This window comes from Schistocerca americana, chromosome 4 (assembly GCF_021461395.2).
Source record: "Schistocerca americana isolate TAMUIC-IGC-003095 chromosome 4, iqSchAmer2.1, whole genome shotgun sequence".
Classification (NCBI taxonomy): Eukaryota; Metazoa; Arthropoda; class Insecta; order Orthoptera; family Acrididae; genus Schistocerca; species Schistocerca americana.
In genome coordinates, this window is record NC_060122.1 from 546,755,080 (window position 1) to 546,780,899 (window position 25,820).

General features: G+C 38.7%; 1 protein-coding gene across 1 annotated transcript in view; it reads left to right on the forward strand.

Annotated features, from left to right (window-relative positions):
• The first annotated feature begins 5,038 nt into the window (after nucleotides 1–5,038).
• LOC124613018 (ubiquitin carboxyl-terminal hydrolase 35) overlaps nucleotides 5,039–25,820 on the forward strand; it is a 126,274-nt gene continuing 105,492 nt past the window's right edge. The window contains exons 1-2 of the mRNA XM_047141572.1: nucleotides 5,039–5,224; nucleotides 11,094–11,238. Coding sequence (XP_046997528.1) covers nucleotides 11,099–11,238 — 140 coding nt within the window. The 5' untranslated portion in view covers nucleotides 5,039–5,224; nucleotides 11,094–11,098. The remainder of the gene's footprint in view (nucleotides 5,225–11,093; nucleotides 11,239–25,820) is intronic.

Consider the following 25,820-nt stretch of genomic DNA (forward strand, 5'->3'; position numbering starts at 1 on the left):
CTTCATATACTCCAACAAATCTCGATCAAGGGCATTCCATCTAGCTTACGACACCGACAGTAGGCCAAAAAAGAACCCGAGCAGTGCCTTGTATGTCTTATTTGTTGTTGAAGAACCGCCTTTCCGCTGTCTGACTAACATTAACAATAATAATGGTCATGGAAGGGATAGGATGCACTAAAAACAACAGGTTCTTAAACTATACTTGACATTGTCGAACAACAGTAACATCTCTGAGTCCAAGTCATGGGGCATTGTTCTCTTGAAGTTGGTCATCACAGCATGGCAGTGAGGGGTCCCTGTAAATTACGTTGTTTTGGCGATTGTGTTCTTTAAATTCATATTACTCACTTGTCACTTTCATGGCCTTCATCTTTTTTCTCTTTAATGTTCCTTTGTCTCTACTGACAAGCACTCCTTCCATAGTTTGTTCAGCAACGTTTTCTCATCAAAATTTTATGATGTTTCATCACCTGATACAGTAGCTCCAGACATATGTGGTGGATATGCAACATCCAAATATTTTCTTACTTGTAATTCACTGGAACCCCCTCTTGTTTACTTTTTACAGTATCACATCTCTGGAATTATTCCATTCCGTCAGCTCACCTGTGATAATTGTGATAATGGATCAGTCAAAAGTCAGGTCTGAACTTACAGACTCCCAGCTAGCAAAAAAATCCATAATCCTTCTAAATGAGGTGGATGCAAAGAAGAGATATCAGTCATGCAGTCCAAATAAACAAAACGTTAGGGCAGGCTGCAAAACACTTCCTCGATAAAATGATGCCATATTTGAGTCACATTATCTAGTGCAATTGGCTTTCTGATGTACTTGAAGGGGCCAAAAGGTGTGATCACTTCCATTTTCGATATATCTACAAGTATTATGGGAGTCTGATGATAGGCTTTCTGGTAATCGATGATGCTGAAAGCTGTGCACCTGATAAATCAGCTGTAAAGTCCTGGAGGTTTTGTACAGAGTAACAGTCTGTAGTTGTTCCCACATTCAAAGTGTGTCAGCTCCTGATACGATCTTAGGAGCCGCCTTCAGTCTTCACCAAATGGAGAGTCAATGCCTACAGGCTGTTGGGATATCGAACAACTTCCGTGTTTAATAAATCCTAAAATTCTTTCTTTGTTATGGCATAATTTTCAGGTACCATCCTGCGAGCATTGAAAGTTACTGGCAGTCCAGCTTAGTTGGAAGGCGATGGCTAGTGTTGTGTGCCACACCAGGGAGGTACACCGACAGCTTATCCCCATTGGCTAAGGACGTCAGGGTAGGAATGTTTTCGTTTAACATCTGCAGTTCAGTCTGAGCTTTTTTTAGGGCTTTGGTGCTTTTTCAGTTCGGAAATTTAACACACCATTGTCTTTAATAATACCTGCTTTTAATTTTTTTAAGGTCTCTTATTTTCCAAACAATTCACTGTCAGTGCTGACTATGGGAATAAGTTCCTCTTGTTAATAGGCGAATTCACAGAATTCCACTGCGTTGCTGCTGCACCTGAAGCAGAGGTGTGAGCTTCCAGCTCATGAAGGCCGCTTGAACAACCTTTTACGTCTGTAAGCAATCTCACCATTCATATGAAGTTCAGTCTTCCACATGTCAACATCAACATGATAGTGGAGTAGGAAATCAGCCCCAAGAAAAGGTTCAGTGACAAGTAAGTTCATCAACTCTTATACTTTCTCTCAAAGTAGGAATTTTTTTGTTATTAGCTGCAGTGAACCAGGAGGCAACAAGGCAACAGAAGATCGCTTTTCTAGCTTCGCCAGTAGAACAGTTATACTGATGCCGAGTTGATTTAATGTCTTCATGTAATGCAGGTGTTAGGGACATGAAAGTGACATGGTGTACCAAAACCGTTAGCAGCAGACCATCGAGTTGACATGTCAGAGAGAGTCACATTTTTGATACTAGGAAGCAATCCATTTTCTTGAGTTTGATTTTCATGACCTGACTCTGGATCACATGAAACATCAGATATTTTATCTGATGTGGCGGTGGAGTGTAGATACTTTATATTAGAGCAACTGGCCATGCCTATACCTGGCCGCTGCTGTCATTTGTGCAGCTGCATGAGGGAGTGCATTTTCTAGCCAGTCGTCCAAAATGGAAATGATACAAACACCAGTTACGTAATGCATTGCTTAGTGACGCCATGGTGAGAACTACGCCGGATGATGAGCTGTGGGTTGCTGGGACTCGCTGTAGTTTGCCAGAATTGCCACTGGAGGCTGCTCAAGTCGTGCTGGAGCGAGCTAAGTTGCTCTAATCTAAAGTCGTCCACCGTGACTACACTCACAATGCCACCGCCATTTTATGGGGCCCAACATGTTCTCATGAAACAAAATATTATGCAGTTGGTCAGCAAAGAGTAACTGAGATCAAGTTCACAGTATTATTTCAAACCACAGCAGTTTTTACAGTGAAAGGCAACTGACTGAAACACACCTGTTATAATGTTACCTCACAAACTTGATGACACCACAATTCAGAAGGCAATTTATTGCCAATAACTTCACTGTTCAGAACTTGTTGGATTCGAAGTTCTATTGGTTAGCTCACTTGAGAGAGCATGTTCATAAAGTGTGTATATTTGCGAACAGATTGCATGTTATGAACAGTGTCAGAGAATAACAAAAGAATCTGAGTGTCTAAAGCACTGATGTTCAGAACAAATCAGAGGTTGACATTACAAATACCATAGGCGATAAACGAAAGTTCCAAAAGCCAGAGGTATAGGTCTGGTTGTTATGGTATGTATTGGAGAGACGAATTTGCCTCACAATGCGGAAGATGTGATACAGTGAAGAGGTGAATTGTCTTTGGGCTACATATCACGTGAAGTACCTGGCACTTGTCAATCATTTGTTGCCACTGGAGGAACAGAATACACTTCCTCTGCGTTGCAAAAGGACTGTCTAATGAGATGGTATTCACAATAGCTAGCTGAGTATCTTCATATTCAGTTTGTTTTTGGTTCTTCATGGTCTTCTTCGGGAACATCACTTGTGGGAACACTGGTCCACAGTAAAGTATGGATGTTATTAAAATAACATGCTTGATTAAATCACCAATTGACTATGTGCGACACTACAAAGAAGATCAGGACTAAACAGAATGTGCTATGCACTGGAGTGGCGGGAAAGCAAGTACACAAAGACCACATGAGTTCAGGAAGCAAATATACAATTCACTTTGTTGGTAATAATCTTCGACCAATTGCGGCGCCACAATGCTGATTTAAACTGTCATACAATTAGATAATTATTTGACTGTTATTGGCAGACGTCTTCAGCATATTATAAGGGCCAGTGGGCTGGAATACTTGCTTACACAGGGTGACAAAGCATGGAGCATGGTGATGAGGGCCCATCAGGCGCTAATGAGACAGCATTAGCAAATTATACAGTTATTGGCTTTATTTTACAATTGCATTGTCTCCCCTGCAGCAGCAATGAGGAAGTCTGCGGATGTAGTATGCAGTGTGGAACAATCCAACACGTGCAGCTCAGTGATTTGGTGAGGTCATGGTAGCTCAAGCAGCAGAGCAGTGCTGCGTATTGTAGCTGCGCAACTGGCAACAGGCGTTGCTCGTGCAATATCGACGCTCAATAATGATACAGTGGCAGTATGATAATTCATCAAACACCATCATTTTGTCCCCAGTGCATTGATTGTTGAATTCTCCAAGATTTGACATCAGTGGATGAGAGGTTTGCAGCTCACAGCAGACCAGGCTGGCTGTGATCCCTAAAGTTGTAGTCATCTGGCGAATGGAAGGTAGCACATTACAGGTCCAGCCCCAGTGTTGGGATCACTGTAACTGGAAGATTAGGGGCTCGGGATCCCTAGTATTTACAGTTGTCTGTTGGAAGCAATGACGTTATGTGTTGGTGAGGATGACCGAGGATGGGTTCGTTTTCTGAGTTCATCAGCAGTCTTCACTGCATCTTGGTGTCCCAACTGTGGCTTTCAGTCCTTCAACTTGGTGCTTTTCTGCTGTGGCAGCAGGCTGAAAGACGTCCTTCTGCAAGATTTATGTGTAATTTGGCACCTTGAAGCGCTGTCAAAATGGCGTTATGTTGCTTGCGCAGTGAGGTCATCTTGCTGAGTTGACGATTCATACATCTTGCTCAAGCGACATGTGGCAATGGCCTCTGTCAAGTGTCACTATATTGCGGTATTGGGTTTCTGCCGGTTTGTCATTCCGGTTACGACAGTGCGCTTGAGCCTGCCTTGCATGGTTCAGCACTGTCTGGGGAAAACGTTTAAGAAAATTGCGTTCACCCAGCATATTTCTCTGCGATGCAACAATACACTAAGATACCAGTATATAAAATACTACTGCTTACATCAGTATAATTTAAAAACGACATATTCCCAAAATTTTCAGTTCATTGTCTGAAATCCACCAGTAAAATGTTATCGACTTTTAGAATTGTAAGCGGCTGTTTTCTTGTGTGAGTCCTTGTGTCTTAACTTTTCGCGAACACGTATGCCTTTGTACAATTCAATAAATTCAGCAATGGTCTCTTTACTGCACTTACGTGTTATTAGCCATTTGAGAATTCATTGCACACGGAAGACGAGAGACACTATACGCAAGAAACAGATAATTCACACACGTCGCGCGCAAGATTTGCGGGGATTTCCAGACCACACGCTATGATTTATCAGCGCAGATATGATTTGCGACCACAGATTGGAGCATTGTTGCAAACCATTTATTCACTTCAGTAATGATTTTGTTGTCATGTGGGAACTACGATACTCTCTCAGATTGAGAGAAATTACATGTTAATGCTTTATGCGGGATTTCAAATCATCTTATTTTGTCCAAAAATAGCTTTCGAGTATTTAACAACTATGCCAATAACATAAGTTAGCGTAACCTCTGAACATCTCTATTTTATAAAGAATACTACTGAAGTTTGTATTGAAAATTATATGGCATATGCGATGTTGGTAAGCACCTGTCGCATGTATTTTGTTCCAGAGAACGCATTTTCTTGATCATCTTTGGTTCGATTGGATTTGACAATTGATGTGATGAGTTTTTCTGTTTTTGTGGTGTGTTTGTGTGTAGTTTTTATTTAGTTAGCAGTTAGCAAATCACTACGTACTGCGTGGTGATGTGTGCCATTTATCTTAAGGATTGATACTAGTCGAGGAAAGCCCGAGGCATAATTTAGTATTTATGTGTAAAGTGAGGTATGTTGAAATCTAGTGATTTGTGAAGATTAGTCACTGTAATCTGTTGAATACCTTTTGTTACAATTAGCTAAAAATTGAGACAACTGAGGTTGTAGTGACGGCCGTAAAACTAAGAAAGGCCCTCGGTTCGTAGTGTCATCTTTATTTTGTTTTTCTGTCACTTTCATACGCGATAAATCTGAGATGACGTTTCCACAGAGTGACACTGCTTTTTCAGACAGCCCTCTTGTGTGTAGAAAATAAGTTTCTTAAAAGGGCCGAAAGCAAATATTGTAAACGAAGCATTTAGCCCGAAAATGTGTTAATGTTTTATACTAAATGGAGGACATCGTTTAACTCACTCTGTCGCGTTAAATTATGATACTAAGCCCTTGGCTTTGGCTCAGCAACCGGATTTCGTGATGCTTCCTTCTGAAACTCGAAGGTAACCGTAATGTGTATATGTTACTTGTACTAAAATTATTGTTGAGTTCAATGTGAAAAAAAGACAACTGGATTCTGCAATTGCGTAATGCTAGTAAAGAAATTAGAACGATACTTTTATGTTTTCTATTCACACAGACCAGATTGTGAGAAAGGTGTTACTGCAAGGATTGTCCATAACGTGAAACGAGTCATCTAGCTTTTCCCTTGAACAACATGATGTTCATAAGTAATTTTCTCAGCAGTGGTCACTAATATTTTATACTGTTCGTTGCAACATTATGTTGTAATCTCTTCTGAAGAGATGGTGGAAGAGTGCAACCGGCTGATAGTTGTGTAATCAGTACTGAAAGCAATGGGATGTTAATGATCAAATGTATGTGGTGCAGTGTCTAGGGACTGATCTGTTGTTTCATTAATATGGCCATCAAACCAGTTGGAGCACTTTATACCCATGTTGTGACTGAGTCTGTGGGTTCTAAATCCTAAGATTGATTTGAGAACTTACAATTACTGATTTCCTTGGGTGTTTATTTTATAAGATGCCCTGTCTGAAACAATGTGTATACCATGTAATGAACATGTCCCCTATCATGGCCACAGATCTTAATTTACTTATGTTTACTGAGTACACATGACGTACTGCAAATAACATGATGACCATCCAAGCTAATAATTAAGACTATATTCTTTCAACTGTGAATCATAGTTGAAAGAATATAGTCAGAGTTATTAACTTGTTTTTATGTTATCCATATGTAAACATGTTCTAATGTAGAAAACACTAAAAAACAGCCTTCTGGGATCATAACCCACATTCTCATTTACAAATAGCTAGTTAAGTTTTTGTGCATCTTGCATGACCGAAACCATTTCTTTGCATCCACCTCATTTAGAAGGATTATGGATTTTTTTGCTTGTTGGAAGTCTCTAAGTTCTGACTTTACTGTTGACGGACCCATGATCACAGGTGAGCTGAGGGAATGAAATGGTTCCAGAGATGTGATACTGTAAAAAGTAAACAAGAGGGAGTTCCAGTGAATTAAAAGTAAGAAAATGTGTGGATGTTGCATATCTGCCACAGATGGCCAGAGCTATTTTATCAAGTGATGAAACATCATAAAATTTTGATGAGAAAACTTTGTTGAACAAATTGTGGAAGGAGTACATGTCAGTAGAGACAAGGGAACGTTAAAGATTAAAAAGATGAAAGCCATGAAAGTGACAAGTTAATAATATGAATTTAAAGAACAGAATCCTAAAAACAATGGGAAATGAACTGTACAGAAAGAAAATTAACGATAGAGCTAGTGTTGTCAAAACGCCTTTAAATTAAGTCCGAGCAAAGAAGAGCATTGAGTGTTATAAGATGTGTTGAATGTGTTGAGAAATAGTGATATCTGATGTGGTCAGTCAATACCACTTTTACATTGGTTCCGATTGCTGGATATATATGGATAGCACCAGGGAAACGTACAGTTCAGACAGTTTTTCCCAACGATGCTGAAGGACCTGTAATGGTTTGGGAGTTGTGTTCTAGATTTTTTTTTTTAATCTCTCTTTTTTTTTGGGGGGGGGGGTGGGTGGAGGGGAGATCTTATGGTCACATTGCAAAGCAGTTTAGTAACTACATCCATGAAACAGAAAATAAAATCTTCTGGCTTGTTAAGCTGCATCATATTTCTTCTATATGATTGATGTTTCAACCCTTCTGCCGGGAACTTCTTCTGGATCGTGTGTTGTACACAGTGGACTGTACACTCAGTGTTTAGTCAGTTGTGGACACCATATGATCCTGAAGAAGGTCCCAGCAGAATTATTGAAATGTTGATCATACAGAAGAAACAGAAATGGCCCAGTGGGCCAGAAGATTGTACCTTCAGTGACAATGGCCACAAAAGCCTGCAGACATCTATGAGGCAGTTTAACATGACTCAGTTCCTGGTGCAGGAGTTATTTTCAGTAGTGAGTCCATCTTCCTAAACAATATTGCCCATACTCACATTACTATACACCGTATTGGCATAATGAGCATGATGATAAAATCTGATTTTTTTCCCAGGTCAAAAGGAATGTTCGATACAAGTTGTGAACTTTGGCCAGTGAGGTAATGTTAAAGGCTGCTGCCACATCACCTCTCGGTACATGCATTCACAATTTTGTTGATACTTGTTGAAGTCGACGAATGTGAAAGGTGGGAGGAGGTAGCTGGTTGTGGTGACACATTGACCTGTAGCTTATCTGAAGTATAGGTTAGGTGTTAGGTTGAAAGGTAACAGTTTGGTTCTGAGTCAGCAAAGCCAATGTATGTGATAACTAAGAAAATCGTGGTTGTGGTGACAGGCTGATCTGTAGCTAAGCCTATTTGAAAAAGATCAGTAACATCAAGTTATATTGTTTAAGGCGCAAGGGAAATTCCAACTGTGTTAGATCCAAGAAAGGGGAGGGGAGTGGGTAAGAGCAAGTGGTAGTAAATTCTTTAAGTTCACATAAAACTGTATTTTTATAAATGTTGAGTGAATGTGCAGCTTTGAAAAATGTTTGAATCTACCAAGTTTGTGCTGTTGGCTGAATACTGTGCAAATCACTGTGAAGTATGCGGCAGAGAGTAGGCTATTTTCCATTGTACCAGTTATTTGGGCTTCTTCTTGTTCCATTCAAATATATTATGTAGGGCAAAATGATTGTTTATATGCCTCTCTGCATTCTGAAATTAGCATGATTTTATCTCTACTATTCTCTGAGAGTGATATGTATTGTTTTTTAATACTTTCCTACATTAATCACTTGAACTTGGTTCCTGAAAATTTGTAAGGGTAGGTTTATCTTCAAGTATCTGGCAGTTCTGTTTCTTCAGCAACTGCAGGGGTGAAACAGCCCTGTGACCCTTTGTGCTGCTTTTCTTTTTATATGTTCAATATCCCTTGTTAGTTCTATGTGATATGGGTACTGCACACTTAAGCAATGTTCTTGGATGGACCATACGAGTGTTTTGTAAGCAACATCCTATGGAGACTGATTGCATTTCACTAGCATTCTACCAATTTTGGTAATCTCCCACCTGCTTTACCTTTGATGAGTGTACGTGATGGTTCTATTTCATATCCCTACAAATTCTTACACCCAGGTATTTGTATGAGGTGATCAATTTCAGTTGGGACTTGAAAGACTTTTTGATATTGTTGTTGTAGGACTGTTATTTCATTTTGTGAAATACACAATTTTACATTTCTGACCATTTAAAGCAAGTTTTCAGTCTTTACTCTACTCCTAAATCTTGTCGATATCCATCTGGATATTTGTGTAAAATCAAACAGTAGAAATGTCAGCTGGGATATCAGCAATATGAGGAAAAAATAGATTGCTGCTTATCGTAAAGATTACATGTGAAGTTGCAGTCGGGCACAACTAAAAGACACTTACACATTAGCATTCACCAGAAAAAGAAATACACACACATTCATTCATCCAGCAAGCACACCTCACACACACGACCACCATACCTTGCAGCTCGGATCAGAATGTGAGCGATGTAGAATGGAAGCAGCAGTCTGAAGGCGAAGGAATAGCAGTGTTTTGCCATCTTCAATTTGACAGAATGTGCAGGGACTAGACTGCCGTCAGGTGCAATGTCTGGAAGTTGTGTGGTAGGTAAGCGAGGAAGGAGGGGGGGAGGGAATATGATTACCAACCAGGTGTCTACCAAGATGAACAGCCACCACCAAACAGTGGCCAAGAGCGTTGTAGACCACCCTGTGACACAACACGCTACGTAACATAACATCCTTAATTTCAGTGGGTGCTTCATTACCTGAGCCACCTGGGTCCTTTCCTCCACCACGACCTTTCCTGAACTGCGCACATTCTCCACACCCAAAATTATTCCGGCCTCAACCTACGGTACCGTACTGTTCTCACACTCTCCACCCAATAGTTTCACCCACTCTCTCCTGTTACCTCTTCCCTAACTTTACCGGTGCATTCTAGTCTGAGCTGCCAGAGATGGAGGTCCTTTATGTGTGTGTGTGTGTGTGTGTGTGTGTGTGTGTGTGTGTGTGTGTGTGTGTGTGTTTGTTTTCCTGATGAAGGCTGCAGCCGAAAACTAATGTGAAAGTATCTTTTAGTTGTGCCTGTCTTCAGCTTGATGTGTTATCCTTACAGTAAGTAGCAGTCTCTCTTTTCCTTACATTGCTGAGTATTTGTGTGGTTGCTCCCCCCCTCCCCCCACCTCCCAGTAATACACCGTTATAGGTAACAGCATATCTGTGAGAAAAACCTTTGCAGTCAGTATTGTATGCCAAGTCATTTATATTCTATTTGTAGAGAGAGGATTCCAACCCATCACTTTGGAGAGTGCGTGAAGTTATTTCTACATCTGTTGATGACTCGCCATCGAAGATGACATGCTGTGTTCTCCCACCAAGAAATCATAAATCCAGTGACAAATTTTGCTTGATACTATATGATTGTGCTTTCAATAATAAGTGCAGGTGTAGTCAAATACTTCTCAGAAGTCAAGAAACACTACTTCTATCTGACTGCGTTGATCCATGGTTTTCACAAAGTCATATGATAGAAGTACAAGTTGGATTTCACATGATTGATGTTTTCGGAACCTATGCTGGTTGATATGAATGAGGTTATTGTGTTAGAGATACCCCTTTACATTTGGACTTAGAATATGTTCCAAGATTCTACAACAAATTGCTGTCAAGAGTATTGGATGGTAGTTTTGTGGATCACTTTTGCTATCTTCCCTGTAGACAGGTGTGACCAGTTACCTACCACTGGGCTTGGTTTTTTGTTAGAGTGATTTGTCTCAAATTATGGTTAAAAGATGGACTAAGTCAGCCATAAATTTGGTATAGAATGTGACAGAAATTCCATTGGGTCCTGGAGCTGTGTTCAGTTATAGAATTTCATCACTTTTTTCCAACAACACCAACACTAGCATCTATGTCACTCATCTTTGCAGTGATGTGGATGTTAAGTAGAGGCAATACTCCTGGATTTTCCTTTGGAAAGGAATGTTACAAAGCAAGAGTTCAGCATTTTTGTTCTGACACCATGTTTCAGTTCCTGTCTCCTCCATTACTGGACGCAACTTTGGTACTGCTATCAGCCTTTGCATATGACTACAATTACTTTGGATTTTGTGAGGGGTCTTTTGGTAATATTTGGCTATGGTAATGATTTAAGGCTTCATGCACTTCTCTCTTGAGAGCCTAACGTGTTTAACTCAGTATCACTGTGTATAGCCCTGTGGTATGTTTTATACCTACTGTGCAACAGTCTCTGTTTCTTTGAAAGTTTCTATGCAGTGACTGTTGTGTAAACATGGTAACGACATATCTGCAGTGTTTTGGCAACCTTCACTTATTTATTTAGTTATTGAAATTTGTAGAATTCTCTTGTTTGTAATATAATTGTATTTGTTGAATAGGCATCATGATACGGGACACCTTGAAAAATATGCTGAGCAGTTGTTTCCCTCAAAATGTCCTCGAAAATGTGGTGGATGCATTACTTGACAATGGCAATGAACTAAGTTCAGAAGACCAGGTAGCAGTATTGCATGCAGGAATAGAGTGAGTATCAAAATGTGCCATTCTCCTGCTTGAATAAGTTGAGAATGAGTTTGCTGGCACTTGAAGTCTATATAAGATGTAAATTTTATTTTTTAATTTGTGAATCTCTTGAAAATGAAGGGTGAGAATTTTGGATATTATTTTATGTGTATATTATTGGTATGTGCTGGGGGACCATTTAATTAACACAGACCAAAACAGTTTTGAAAGATCGAAAATTTTAGTATCACACAGCACACTTGAATATGTTACTTGGCAGTGATGTTGTTATTTATTATGAATAACAAAAGAAAAGGTGGTGTACAGTTTTTTGTTGGGGATATGTCAACAAAGTATTTTTCCAGTGTGTATAGTTGTGCATTAGATACGTGGTACTGAGTGCATTAGACCTCTGTGAAATGGTATTCCGTAGTTATTGATTGGCAGCGAGATCTTGTGTGTAGCCTATATGTAAAATGTGTTGTGTGTTAATAAAATAAAAGCTTCTATTTTGCCCCTACACATTTTTTTCACATCATTTTGCTGTATGAAACTAAGAATCCGACAGCACTGAATTAAAGTGAAATAATAAATTTCACAGTGACATATTTCTGTCCAAAAGTGTGGAGAGGTTCGTACAAAGTTGCAGTGTGTACACAGTGATTAGATGTAGCTGTTAATGTAACACACAGATACTGCAAGTAGAGAGCGGCTTGTAAGTGATGAGAATTATGTAACTTCAAAATTTCCATTGAGGCGTATTTGCACTTAAATGACCTGTGGGATACCATACGGAATCAGATTTTTCTGCTAAGGATTGGAAGATGAAATCAAAAGTAATTCTTTTGACTGATACAGTAAATTATCTTCACACAGAAAAGGCTACATCAGCAAAGGAGGTATGGGACAAACTGGAAAACACATTTGAAGATGGAGGTTTAACGAGAAATGTGGGATTACGCCGCGAGCTAATAACTAAAAAATTGAACAAGTGCAAAAGCATGAATGAATATGTGAATAAAATAACTTCAATCTCAGATCATCTGAAGAATATTGGTTTTGAAATTGCAGAATGGATTGGCACTTTATTGTTAACTGGACTACCAGAGAAATATTCGTCTATGATTGTGGGTTTGAAAAGTTCAGGAATTCCCATTACAGCAGATAGTGTGATGGTAAATATTCTACAGCACGTCAAAAATGAGCCAAATTCTTATGCTCTAAAGATAGAAAAAATGTCGGCTTTATATTCTAAATAAAAGAAGAAGAATCCAATAAAATGTTTTACATTCCAGAGAGTGTGGACATATTTCATCACAGTGTAATGAAAGTTTGAGCATTAAAGAAAAGAAGCACATTAATTCCAGTAGTCATGAGAGGAAAGCTACCCGTAAAGGTAAGCTACTTTCTTTTAGTGAAGAGGGTGATGAACAAGCAGAATAATTTCTAGATTCAGAAGCATATGTGCACATTATTAAAGCTCCACCAGTTTTGTATGGTGTTCATTCTAGGACTGACATTAGAATTTTCACAGTTGATAGGTCTAAGTTAAATTGTGAGCACGCAGGAAAAATTGATGTTAATATTTTACTGCTCATGATATAAATTATGAGAAGAATATTGCAGCTAATTTGCTGTTGGTAAGAAAAATAGTAAGGAAAGGTAACAAGGTTATCTTTGATATAGAGGGAGCCAAAATAATTGACTCTTGTGGCAATATTGTAGCTACTGCAACTAATGTAAGAGATATTTACAAATTAAATACAGTTCAAAATGCTGCTGAAACTGGAAATCACACTGTTTACACTGCAAAAGTTTTCTTGTGGCGCAGGAGACTTGAACATTTGAGTAGAAAAAGTATGGCCATGTTGAAGAATATGGCAACAAGGATAGAAAATTATGGGAAAAATAATGTGCAGTGTGGGGTGTGTTTGCAAGGGAAGCAGGCCAGACTGCATTTAAATCGATTCAGAGCAGGGCTACGGAAGTCTTGCAACTCTTCCATACTAATCTCTGTGGATCTATAGGGAATAAATCTTTAGGAGGTAACTGCTATTTCCTGGCATTCAAAGATGATTTTTCTAGACACATTCATGTTTACTGTATAAGTGCCAAGGATCAAATTAATGTCATATTTGCTGTTCGTTGCAAAATAGTCAAAACACAACTTGGGAAGAAAATTAAATTATTGGATCAGACAATGGATAAGAACATTTAAGCAAACAATTTAAGTACTCAAGTGTTTTTGGGCAGAGGGCCTGTGAACTGCGATGTATTTAAGTAACGGATCACCTACCAAAGTTGTGAGACATGACACATCATGAAGTATGGACTGGTAAGAAACCAGACCTAAGACACTTAAAAGTCATTGATGTGAAGCCAGGGTTCAGATTCCAAAACTGTTAAGAGGTAAATGGGATGCAAAATCTAAGAAATATACTTTTGTTGGCTACTGTGAGGATTCAAAAGGATACATATTTTGTAATCCTGTGAATAAGAAGATAACAAGCAGCAGAGGGATAGTATTTTTAGAGGATTCTAAACATAAATTAAAGGAAAATAGCCAAACTAATTCAGCCAAATATAAAGTGTGATAGTGATGAAAAAGAGATGGAAAGTGGAACAAAGTAAGGTAATGATAAAGAGCAAACTGATATACTACATGAGAATGAAATTGAGGAAGAAGATTCAATAGAGGAAGTCAATTTAAGGCATTCTACATGTGTAACAAACCCAAAAAAGATATCCAGAGAACGAAATGTATGTTGCCCAAACCTGCCAAAGTGAACCCATCACAGTTGATGAATCCTTGGCAAGTACAAATGCTCTAAGTTGGAAAGAGGCTATTGAAAAATAATTACAATAATTTTTGGAGAAAGATATATATGAATGGGTTGACATGCCTGAAAATAAAAAGCCACTAAGATCAAGTTGGGTATTCAATATTAAAAATCCTGAGAATGCAATACCAAAATTCAAGGCCGGATTTGAAGTTGAAGGATATTGTCAGAAAGAGGGAATGGATTACAGTGAGACTTTCTCACCAGTGATGAAAAATTCAGCATTACGATACCTTTTAGCTCTTGCAGTAAGGGAAGACATGTTGATTCATCAAATGGATATGAAAACAGCCTATCTGAATGGAAAGCTGGAATAGGAAATACATGTTATCCCACCTGATGAAGTTAAAAGATCTCATCAAGGGAGAAGGAAAATTTGACATTTGAAGAAAGGCAGGTACTGATTAAAGCAGAGTGACCATTGCTGAAATAAATGTTTACACAAAACTTTGATAAAACATGTCACAACCAAAAACAGATCCAAGTATATACTACGAAAGAAGCATGGAAGAAATTAGTCATGGCCATATGGGTAGATAATTTTGTCTTTGGACTAATAGTGAAAATAAAATTGACCTTCTTAGAAACAGTTATGGTCAGAATTTAACATGCATTACTTAGGAGAAGTTAATCACACTTAGACACAAAGATTCTAAGAAATACCAACAGAGAACAATTGCGGATTGACCAATCTCTGTATACAAGAAAAATCTTAGAAAAGTTCAGTATGGAAAATTGTGAGCGTACTTCTACCCCAATGGAAAATTAATGCAAATCTATTAACAACTTTGAGGATAAGAAATGTAAGGAAAGCGTACCTTATTTGTAAGCTGTGGGAAGTCTGCTGTACTTGGTGCAGACTTCCAGACCAGACATTGCATTTGCCAAAAATGCTGAAACAAGTTTTGCAATGATTCAATAGGAAAACATTGGATGGCAGGGTGCAGTGATGCAGACAGCTGGAAACCAGAAACTTCATCACTAGAAGTTGCTTTAAACTAATGTGAGGATTGATATCCTGGTCATGTAAGACAAAGAAGACAGTTGCTTTGAGCTCTGTAAAAGCGGTCTTATTTTCCACTATCTAAGAAGCTCAGTGGGTCAGAACACTGATGGGTGAAATAGAATTTCTTACAAAAGTAAAACAAACTGATATTTTGTGATACAGTAAAACCCCGTATTAACGAACCTGCTTTTAAGGAAATCCCACTTTTAAGGAATACTTTCATTGGTCCCGGCGATAACGCCATAAAAACAGTGTTCCTGAAATTCAGTTTTAACGAATTGCGCGTTCTTTTAAATTCCACTTTTAAGGAATAAGTGTGTTACAGTTCGCAAATTAAGATACAGTCTGCAGCTGCACTTCTTGTTTTGAGACATTAAATCATAACGTTGACTTTGATCATTTGCGTTCTTAAAATCAATGTCCGCATCAGTGTTTGGATATTGGTCTCGTATCGATAGTTGTGAAGTTATCGAGATTGGTGAATGTTAAACTGATAATTTGAAAACACAATTCTTCCACACTACCGCGCTCCAGCTGTCGTGTCTGACGCTATAAAGTGAAAGCATTAAGTGTATACTGTAGTTGTGTAGTCTACTTACAGTAGTGTTTTTGTACGTGTAATATGGCCAGCAAACAAAGAAAACTGATGATACAGCAGAAGCTAACAATTATTTGGGATTTTGAAGAGAATGAGGACTATATCCCTGAAGAAGATAGGAATGTTATAGATGTTCCTGAAACTGTGATATTCCAAGATTTTATTTCGTTTGATGATAATGTACTTACTTCTACACCCACTATGGACATGAGTGAGCTGTTTGCTGCTGATATTGGTGAAAAAACAAGTTGGTGGTGACAGTGGTGGTGGCGAGGATGATGATGATGATGATGATGATGATGTGGACTCACCAACACCAAGTTTTTCTGCAGCTGTGGAAGGACTTGAGACTATTAGAAGGTATTTCTCATCCTTTGTTGTGGATGAGTCAGTTCTTAACAGTATTAACCAGCTGGAATGACAACTTCTAGCAGTACACTGTGCTGGAAGGAAGCAGCAGACTACTCTTCTAGATTTTTTTCAGAAATAAAGACAGTATAGCAGTTTTATTCATTATTGTGATATCTAATTCATTGAGTGCCATTAGCTAAATAAAATTTTCTCCTTTTAAATCAAGATACCAGTTGATGACTTTTGATGTGACCTAACATCCAAAATATCTTAAAAAAAAGGGTATTACAAGTATATCGAGTAGTTTTAAATTTGCCAAGAAACATTTTCATGTTCACTGTATTTTGGTATGCAGCACAAGGTGAGTTTGTGATTATGGAGTATTTAAATGGCCTAAATAGCCTAGGTTCCAATTTTGATTCTGGAACACTTATTTAGTGTATTTTGTCCTAAACCCTTATTTAAGGAAAACCCTCTTTTAAGGAACAAATTTTTTGGTGCCCTGAGATTCGTTAAAAAGGGGTTCTACTGTAATATGGGAGCTATTAAACTTCCCGAGAACAGTGTCACCAGTGTGAGATCCAAACATATTGACATAAAACATCTCTTTATAAGAGATCAGCTGGAGAAGGGAAGTATAACCATCAATTATCTATGCACAGAAGAAATGTTATGAGGTCTCCTAACCAAACCTCTCAATAAGGACAAGTTCGAGAATTTGGTGAAATATTATCGTATGACCTGTGATATGTAGTGTTCAGTACCTGAAAAATTTTTGTTCGGTGGGGAGCGTTGGGGATATGTGAACAAAGTATTTTTCCACTGTGTATATTTACGCACAGGGTACATTGTGCCATGTGCCTTAGACCTCTGTGGAATGGTATTCTATGGTTCTTGATTGGTAATGAGATCTTAAACATAGCCTATATGTAAAATGTTTTATGTGTTTGTAAAATATAAGTTTTTATATTGCACCTAAACAGTTTTTCCTGGCCTTTTCATAGTGCCAAACCAAAAGAATCAAAAATTTTTGCCAGAAGGGAAAAAAAGCGATAGTCTTGGCAAGTATCTAATGAAACTAAATATTAATTTTATTGTAAATTATCAAACAAGAAGGAAATTGTACAGCATGGAATGATCCTAAGGCATATTAGAATTTCAAATGACTGTGTACTACTGATATGTGGAAATGTAGATTATGAGAATTTTTTTTAAGAATAAGGAGGTATGCCAGATTAATTTACTGTAAGAAATTTAGCAGTTGGTTTACACATATATTTACACAAAAGCAATGGGTGTTGCAGGTGTGAGGAAAGCAAAACAAATCTCAAAAGGAAGTAATCAGCTGTTAATGATCAGGCAAGGTTCAAGTATTCTGGGTGGTCCATTGATAGTGACTGGGCCAAATATCTCACGAAATAAGCATCAAATGAAAAAACTACAAAGAAGAAAACTCATCTAGCTTGAAGGGGGAAACAAGATGCCGCTGTGGTTAGCCCGCTAGATGGTGCTGCCATAGGTCAAATGGATATCAACTGCATTTTTTGAATAGAAACCTTCATTTTTTATTACATATTCGTGTAGTACATAAAGAAATATGAATGTTTTAGTTGGACCACTTTTTTCGCTTTGTGATAGATGGCGCTGTAATAGTCACAAATGTATATGTATGTGATATCACGTAACATTCCGCCAGTGCGGACGGTATTTGTTTCGTGATACATTGCTCATGTTAAAATGGACCGTTTACCAATTGCGGAAAAGGTCAATATCGTGTTGGTGTATGGCTATTGTGATCAAAATGCCCAACGGGCATGTGCTATGTATGCTGCTCGGTATCCTGGATGACATCATCCAAGTGTCTGGACAGTTTGCCGGATAGTTATGTTATTTAAGGAAACATGAAGTGTTCAGCCACATGTGAAACGTCAACCACAACCTACAACAAATGATGATGCCCAAGTAGGTGTTTTAGCTGCTGTCGCGGCTAATCTGCACATCAGTAGCAGACAAATTGCGTGAGAATCGGGAATCTCAAAAACGTTGGTGTTGAGAATGCTACATCAACATCGATTGCACCCGTACCATATTTCTATGCACCAGGAATTGCATGGCGACAATTTTGAATGTCGTGTACAGTTCTGCCACTGGGCACAAGAGAAATTACAGGACAATGACAGATTTTTTGCACACATTCTCTTTAGCGACGAAGCGTCATTTACCAACAGCGGTAATGTAAACCGGCATAATATGTACTATTGAACAACAGAAAATCCACACTGGCTGCGAAATGTGGGGTATCAGCGACCTTTGTAGGTTAATGTATGGTGCGGCATTATGGGAGGAAGGATAATTGGCCCCCATTTTATCGATGGCAATCTAAATGGTGCAATATATGCTGATTTCCTACATAATGTTCTACCGATGTTACTACAAGATGTTTCACTGCATGACAGAATGGCAATGTACTTCCAACATGATGGATGTCCGGTACATAGCTCGTGTGTGGTTGAAGCGGTATTGAATAGCATATTTCACGACAGGTGGATTGGTCGTCGAAGCACCATACCGTGGCCCGCATGTTCACCGGATCTGACATCCTCGGATTTCTTTCTGTGGTGACAGTTGGTGGATATTAGCTATCGTGATCCACCGACAACGCCTGACAACATGCGTCAGCGCATTGTCAATGCATGTGCGAACATTACGGAAGGCGAACTACTCGCTGTTGAGAGGAATGTCGTTACACATATTGCCAAATGCATTGAGGTTGATGGACATCATTTTGAGCATTTATTGCATTAATGTGGTATTTACAGGTAATCATGCTGTAACAGCATGCATTCTCAGAAATGATAAGTTCACAATACATGTATCACATTGGAACAACCGAAATAAAATGTTTGAACGTTCTGTATTTTAATTTAAAAAAGCTACCTGTTACCAACTGTTCATCTAAAATTGTGAGCCATATGTTTGTGGCTATTACAGCGCCATCTATCACAAAGCGAAAAAAGTGGTCCAACCAAAACATTCATATTTCTTTACGTACTACACGAATATGTAATAAAAAATGGGGGTTCCTATTTTTAAAAAATGCAGTTGATATCCGTTTGACCTATGGCAGCGCCATCTAGCGGGCCAACCATCGTGCCATCTGGTTTCCCCCTTCAAGCTACCCTCGACGAGTTTCATTCTTTGTAGTTTTTTCATTTAATGCTTATTTTGTGAGATATTTGGCCCGGTCACAATCAATGGACCACCCTGTATAATAACAGAAGCATGGTAGAATAATGTAAATTAAATAAAACTTGCCTGAAAAGTTTTCAGGAAGGGGTGAGATGATATCTAAATAAACTTCTCGGAGAAATAATTTCTAACAATAAGGATATGTAGAAAATAAAACAAAAACTTATATTGTAGCAAAAACAGTCAATTATTGATAAAATTATTTAATTGGATAGATAAAAAATCCACTCACCAAGCTGCGGCAGAACACTCACGCCGAAGACTGTAGTGATTGGGTAGCTTTCAGGTCCAGTGGCTCCTCCTTCAGCCTTTATCGGCATGACTACCACCAAATTATTGATTAGGATGAATGGTCATAGACAGAGTGTATATACTGGCAACTCACAATATCCTGTTGCAGAGAATGCTCTACAACATGACATTTGTGACCTTGGTGCCTGTTTCACCACATGTGCCATCTGGACTCTTCCCTCAGACATCAGTTTCTTAGAACTCTGCAGGTGGGAACCAGCACTATAACATGTCCTTGGTTCTCGCCACCCACCTGGCCTTAATTTTTGGTAATTTCTTCTGTCTCAGCTTTTCTTCACTGTAACTACTCTTTGCTTCACTCCATTTTAGTTTTCTACGTCTTTCATTGTCTTTCCCATCTATTTTTCACTGCCCCCTCCACCTCCATTACATACAATGCACTTAGCTTCTAACACTTATTAACTCATACACAATGTTTTAGTAGTAATCTCTGTCTTACATATTGCCCTGTCTTCCACTTTTAAGCTCTCAGGTTTTCAAATCTTGTCTGATGCAGCCCCCAACAATCAGTCTTTTTTTCTCATCCCATACAGTAAGTCTCCCCTGACCTACAGTTCTGGGTGTCTTTCCCAAAATCTACCCCTTTCCTTCCTCGGTATCTCCAGTCCGTTTCTTTCACCCTTCTTCCTTCCCCTTCAACACTTCTGTCTGAGGAAGAATCCACTGGCTCCGAAAGCTTGCCAATCACAAGTCTTCGATGAGTGCGTTCTGCCACCACTTGGTGAGTAGATTTTTTATTTATCCAATTAAATAATTTTATCAAAAACTTATGTTGGATAGATGTCACACTTCTTCAGGTGAGACAGCACGTGGTAAATTAACTGCTACGTTTTATAAACTATAAGGTGCTATGGACTACAAGATGCACCTTAATTTTTAAGCAATTTAAAGAAAAATAACAATTTTACCAATTTTGTTATTAGATTGCAAAGCCAGACAAAAAATACTTAGTTTATAGTACTGAACTGACCTTTAAAATTCATGAAAATCATTTGAACCTCCTCCTCGTCCTCCTCAGTCTTCATTGCCATCTTTGTCCTTTTCATATAGAAGTTGGTCTTCATTGCCATTGAGAGTGTTGCTTATGTTGCACTTCTTGAAAGATTTAATGATATCTTCTCTCACCCTAGACCACTACTGTTTTATCCACTGACACATTTGGTCGATTGTAGTCATTTTTAAACTTGCTTCAGCATGCATTCTTGTTGGGTTTCATCCGTCATCCATTTGTTTCATTCCTCTCTCCTACACACTTCAAATGGTTTGTTTATCAAGGCATTAGGAGGTTGCAATTGTGAAATAAGTCCTCCCAGCATAACAGCAAGCTCTGTATATCCCTGTATCAACTTCTCGTTCACAGAACTTTTCAAATGACCACTAACTGATCTAGCACAAGAAGAGAACTCTTCTTCAATAAAACACCTTTCCTTCTCTCCCCACTCTGTTAATCAATAATTTCATACAAGCCTCGTCCATCCGAGTCTTATTGTGTATGTGAATACCACCACCTGGTGGTATTTCAGAAGCTTTTTGCATTTTTTGTGCTTGAAAATGATCATTGGATTAAATTTAGTACTGTGAGCACAGCATGGAAGGTCAACAGTGTAGTGCATTTTTCCGTGTCCACTTGTTCTTATAGTTACTGTTTTCGCACCTTTCATGGCAACAGTTCTGTTACACAGCACATCAAATATCAGAAGAGTTTCGACAATATCCATTATTTGGCTTATTTCCACACTGGTTTTCTTTCTATGGTGAATGATAAAGTGATGGAAAGATAATATTTTCTCTTCATACCCTTGTGGCATTTTCTGAGACACTTTGGTTGTGGTTCGTGTACTAAGTCCATGACACTCCAAAACCTGTTGCACCAACCACCTCCACCCTTAAAGTCTGTTAAGTTCGACTGTAGCGCTAGCTCACGGGCATGTATTTGAATCATTTTTATATGAATTGCCATTGCCATTCTGATGGTGTCCTTGAATCCAATTCCATATGTCATCTTCTAGTTTTGGTCATTTTGCATTCAGTCCTCTCTTTGCACATTTAGTCTTCCTCATTTTTTTCATCTCTTCTTTACTAGGGCACCGATAATGAATGGTTTTTTTCTGTTGGTGGCTGGCCAAAATACCTGTCAGCAACTTGGTTTCCATGTTGTTCTGCATATGATATTACTTTCAATTTATAGCCTGCATCATATGAATACTTTTTATTTTCTTCTATTACAAAACTGGCTGCTAGGTAACAAAAATATTTTACTGTTACCGATAACGCAAAGTACTTTCAATTTGAGTTCACTGGCACTGTAGACTGCATTGACACATCATAGGTTAGACAGTTCTGGGTTTGTGATAGTGGGGCAGGAGGGACAGTGTGTTAGCAAGCTTGTGAATTTTTAAGATTGGCAGAAACTTTAAATCAAATACTGGACTGATTTTTTAGTATAAGGTTAACCTGAATTTTGAAGGCAATTTTTCAAAGAAAGAGTTAGTTATTACAACTACTCCACAAATATTTAAATTGGTATGGGAGATTTTGTGAAAGGGCTGTGTATCGCCTCTTGTGGTAATTTTTATTGGGGGAAAATTATTGCAGTGATATGCTTAGAGGTGCAGCTCAGGTGATGTTTGAGCACTATTTAAGATCATTGCGTCAGTCAAACTTCAAAATATCAGATAATCTGCAGAACTCTGAAGGTGAAAACATTGCATTTCTCCATTGATGAGTAAATCTGTTATCAGCTGCCCTCAGTGAGGGAGGTGGATTGTTATCTGCATGTGATTTGAGAAATAGTTCAGTCTGCACACCAGATGCATTTCATCACGTTGCATCATCTGTGCTTTGCCACTGAAAATGCGCTTCTCAGTTGTTTTAGTAACATCTGGTCTCTTAATTCAGGGTGGCACAAAAACAACACATGGATTTCAAATTACTATGATTAGGTTTATTTTGATCACATATGAAATATATCTAGACCAGTACAACCTGACTTTTGTCAACAGAGTCAGGTGACGTGGTGGTTAGCATACTGGACTCGCATTTGGGTCGACGATGATTCAAACCCGCATCCGGCCATCCAGATTTAGGTTTACCGTGACTTCCCTAAATCGCTTCAGGAAAATGCCGGGTTGGTTCCTATGAAAGGGCGTGGCAAACCAGTGGGTCCCACGACCTTGCTCTTTGGTCCCCTCCCAAAACAAACCAACCAAGCAACTAACTAACTTTTGTCCAAGTGTCCTTTAAAACAGCAGCAGCTTATTCGCATGTTACAACCTTCACAACATTGAATGCATGAAGTTTGTGACAATAGACTCTGCACTTCAAATGACCCCATAAGAAGAAGTCATGAACCGACAGATCTGGCGAGCATGCAAGTCAGTGGAGATTGCCGAAACATAAGGTCAGTTGTTGAGGGAATATTTCTGGAACAACTGCCATGGATGCATTAGTCATGTCAGCTATGGCTCCATCTTGTTGACCCCCAAAGCCTCAAGTTGTAATCGCCAAAAATTGCGTAACATTGAAACATAAATTTTATGATTTACTGTTACACTAGTACTGCCTTCTTCAAAAAAATAACGTCCAACAATTTCCACTTTGAAAGTTCCACACCACACGGTCACTTTAGTATTGGACAGTGGTTTACGATGATTCTTTTGGGTTGTCTGCTGCTTAATAGCAGTTATGCAAATTTACAAAACCATTCAGATAAAAGTGAGCTTCATCGCTCATCATTACTAAAACATCATCAACAGTGAGAATACCAAGCATTCTCTTACAAAACAGTTCCCACAAATCAAGTTTGTGAAGCTTCTGTATGATCATAAATTTATAAGGATGTAATTGTAATGCGCAGTTGAGGGTGCACTGTAGTGAGTGACAAAGACATGCTCAAACTCGGAGCATGCGTCCTAGTGGAGCACTGCACAAGGATGGCCAGTCGACTTTTGCTTCATAACTGATCCAGCTTTGCAAAAACAGTTAACCAAATGAAGTATTGCGTTGTGAAAAGGTATCAAACCATTACACTGAACATTGAACTGTGTGCAGCAAAGCCATAGGACGATGATAACAGACTCATTACTTCTGAACTAACATTCAACAGTGTAAACACAGTGCTGAACGGCCCACCATTGTTAATGAAACTAGATACTCTTACTGACAGAATAACAGCACTTGTGGGTGACTGACCGCTCCCCTCAACTTGAGCTTTGCAACTGAAATCCATGCTTTCATATTGTTCCTGTACTATACCCACATCTGGAGCCAATAATACTTCCTCCATTGAAGGTTGTGGATTACTGTAATAATGCAAACAGTTAAATGGTGTGTCACTTTCATCACTTGCATAGGAATCACTCTTGAGTCAATAGTAGTTTGGCGCAGCATATTGAGTCCTCAAATCTGAAACCCTCCAGAGCTGCCTCCAGCGTGGATTCGGAAGATATCACTCTATCATTGATAATCTAATTCTACTGAAGGGAGCCATACAATAGCCTTTCCTATAACAGAATCACTTAGTATGTTTTCTTAACCCAAGATTGTGTACACCACTTAGAAATGTAACAAACATCATCAAGATATGTGCTGATTCATTCTTGTGCAGTCATTACTTTGGGAGCATTACTTCTGCTAGAGAATTCGTTATGCTCTGTAAGGCCATTCCACTCAGGAAAAATGTGTTTCTGAAGACAGCATATGAAGTGTCCCTCATTTGCAGTAGACCTCAACAATGTTTATTCCACTGTAAGGAATCTTGTTAAATGCTAACTGTTCATGGTTGGTTTTGTAGCCTTCTCTCTTCATCCAGCCTACAACTGACCACTGAAAGGCTGGAAGATGATTTGTGGTGATTGATTTGTTTTCACTGGAGATACATTTGTCTTGATTTTAACCATTCATGCTACATTTTAACCAATTAAACCTTAAATTAGGAGGCACTAATATAAGTTGTTCTGCAGATAGGAGAAAGATGCTGTTAGAAGTAAGGCTGTGACAGAGGGTTGTGAGTTGTGCTTGGATAGCTCATTTGGTAAACCATTTGACTGCAAAAGGCAGATGTTCTGCAGTTAGAGCCCTAGTGCTGCACAAAGTTTTAATCTGTCAGGATATTGCAGATCAGTGTGCGCTCTGCCCCAGAGTGAAAATTCATTCTGGAGGTCTATAATTACCTGCATCTATCCATTGATCCTTCTTGAAAATGTAAATGACCTGCAAATTTTTCCCTAATTGCTTTGTACACTTCATTGCTCCAGTGAGTGACCTATGATAAACTGCTGCTAGAAAGTGAAAATGTTATTTTGCTTACAGGTATCTCATTCCCTCGAGTGTCTTTCCACCGATGAATTATTTTAGTTGATTTTCTATTTTGGGGCATAATTCAGTATCCATTTGTCATCTTCTGTTTGTGTCAGATTGCTCACTGAGTTGCAGTAGGTGGCTATGATCTGCTTATTGGTTTTATAAAAGACCAAAACTGCTTAGAATTTTCTTTGTCAGATCAATTGGCCAGATTTTACTTACAGATGCATTTAATGCTTTTTGCATTCATTTCCATGAGCTCATTAGGCTACCTTCAGCTCTCATTTGTCAACAAGACTTTGGGTTTGCTTTCATCTTTGAAGAAGCTCTCTTTGCTTTCATAGCAACTTTCTAGTATTGTCCACTTCACGCCAAAACAATGTGTGTGTGTGTGTGTGTGTGTGTGTGTGTGTGTGTGTTACATTAGCTTTGAGATAAAGGCAAATGAATATTTAACAGGGTCTTAAAGGTCACATAAATGGTAATTTAAGAAATTGTGTTTGATTTATTGTTAACATAGTTGCAAATTCTGTCTTATGTCATTTCCCGTGAGTTTTTCTTTTGCCTTCAGCTGTGGTTCACTACAATATTAATTTAAAAGACTCCATTGCTTCATATTCTTGCATATTGAGTAAGCGGCCAATTCCCCGTAGCAGCCAGACGAGCAGCCAGTGAGTTGAGTGAAGCCTTTGCAGTGGTGTGTATGATGGGCCATTGACACATTGCTGTCTTTGAGAGTTGCTACAAATGTGTTTTTTTTTCCATTGTCCTTTGAGGAATTGCATAGTTAGAGATCAGTGATTACCTTGATTAGCTTCCAGCCATTGACATTTGCAGGTTCAGTGATGAAGTGTTTTTTTGCTGATGTTAGCTGTTGCGAAGGGAATATGAGCAGGGACTAAGAATTTCTCCCTATTGGTGATATATTGTTGTGGTTGTGTATTAT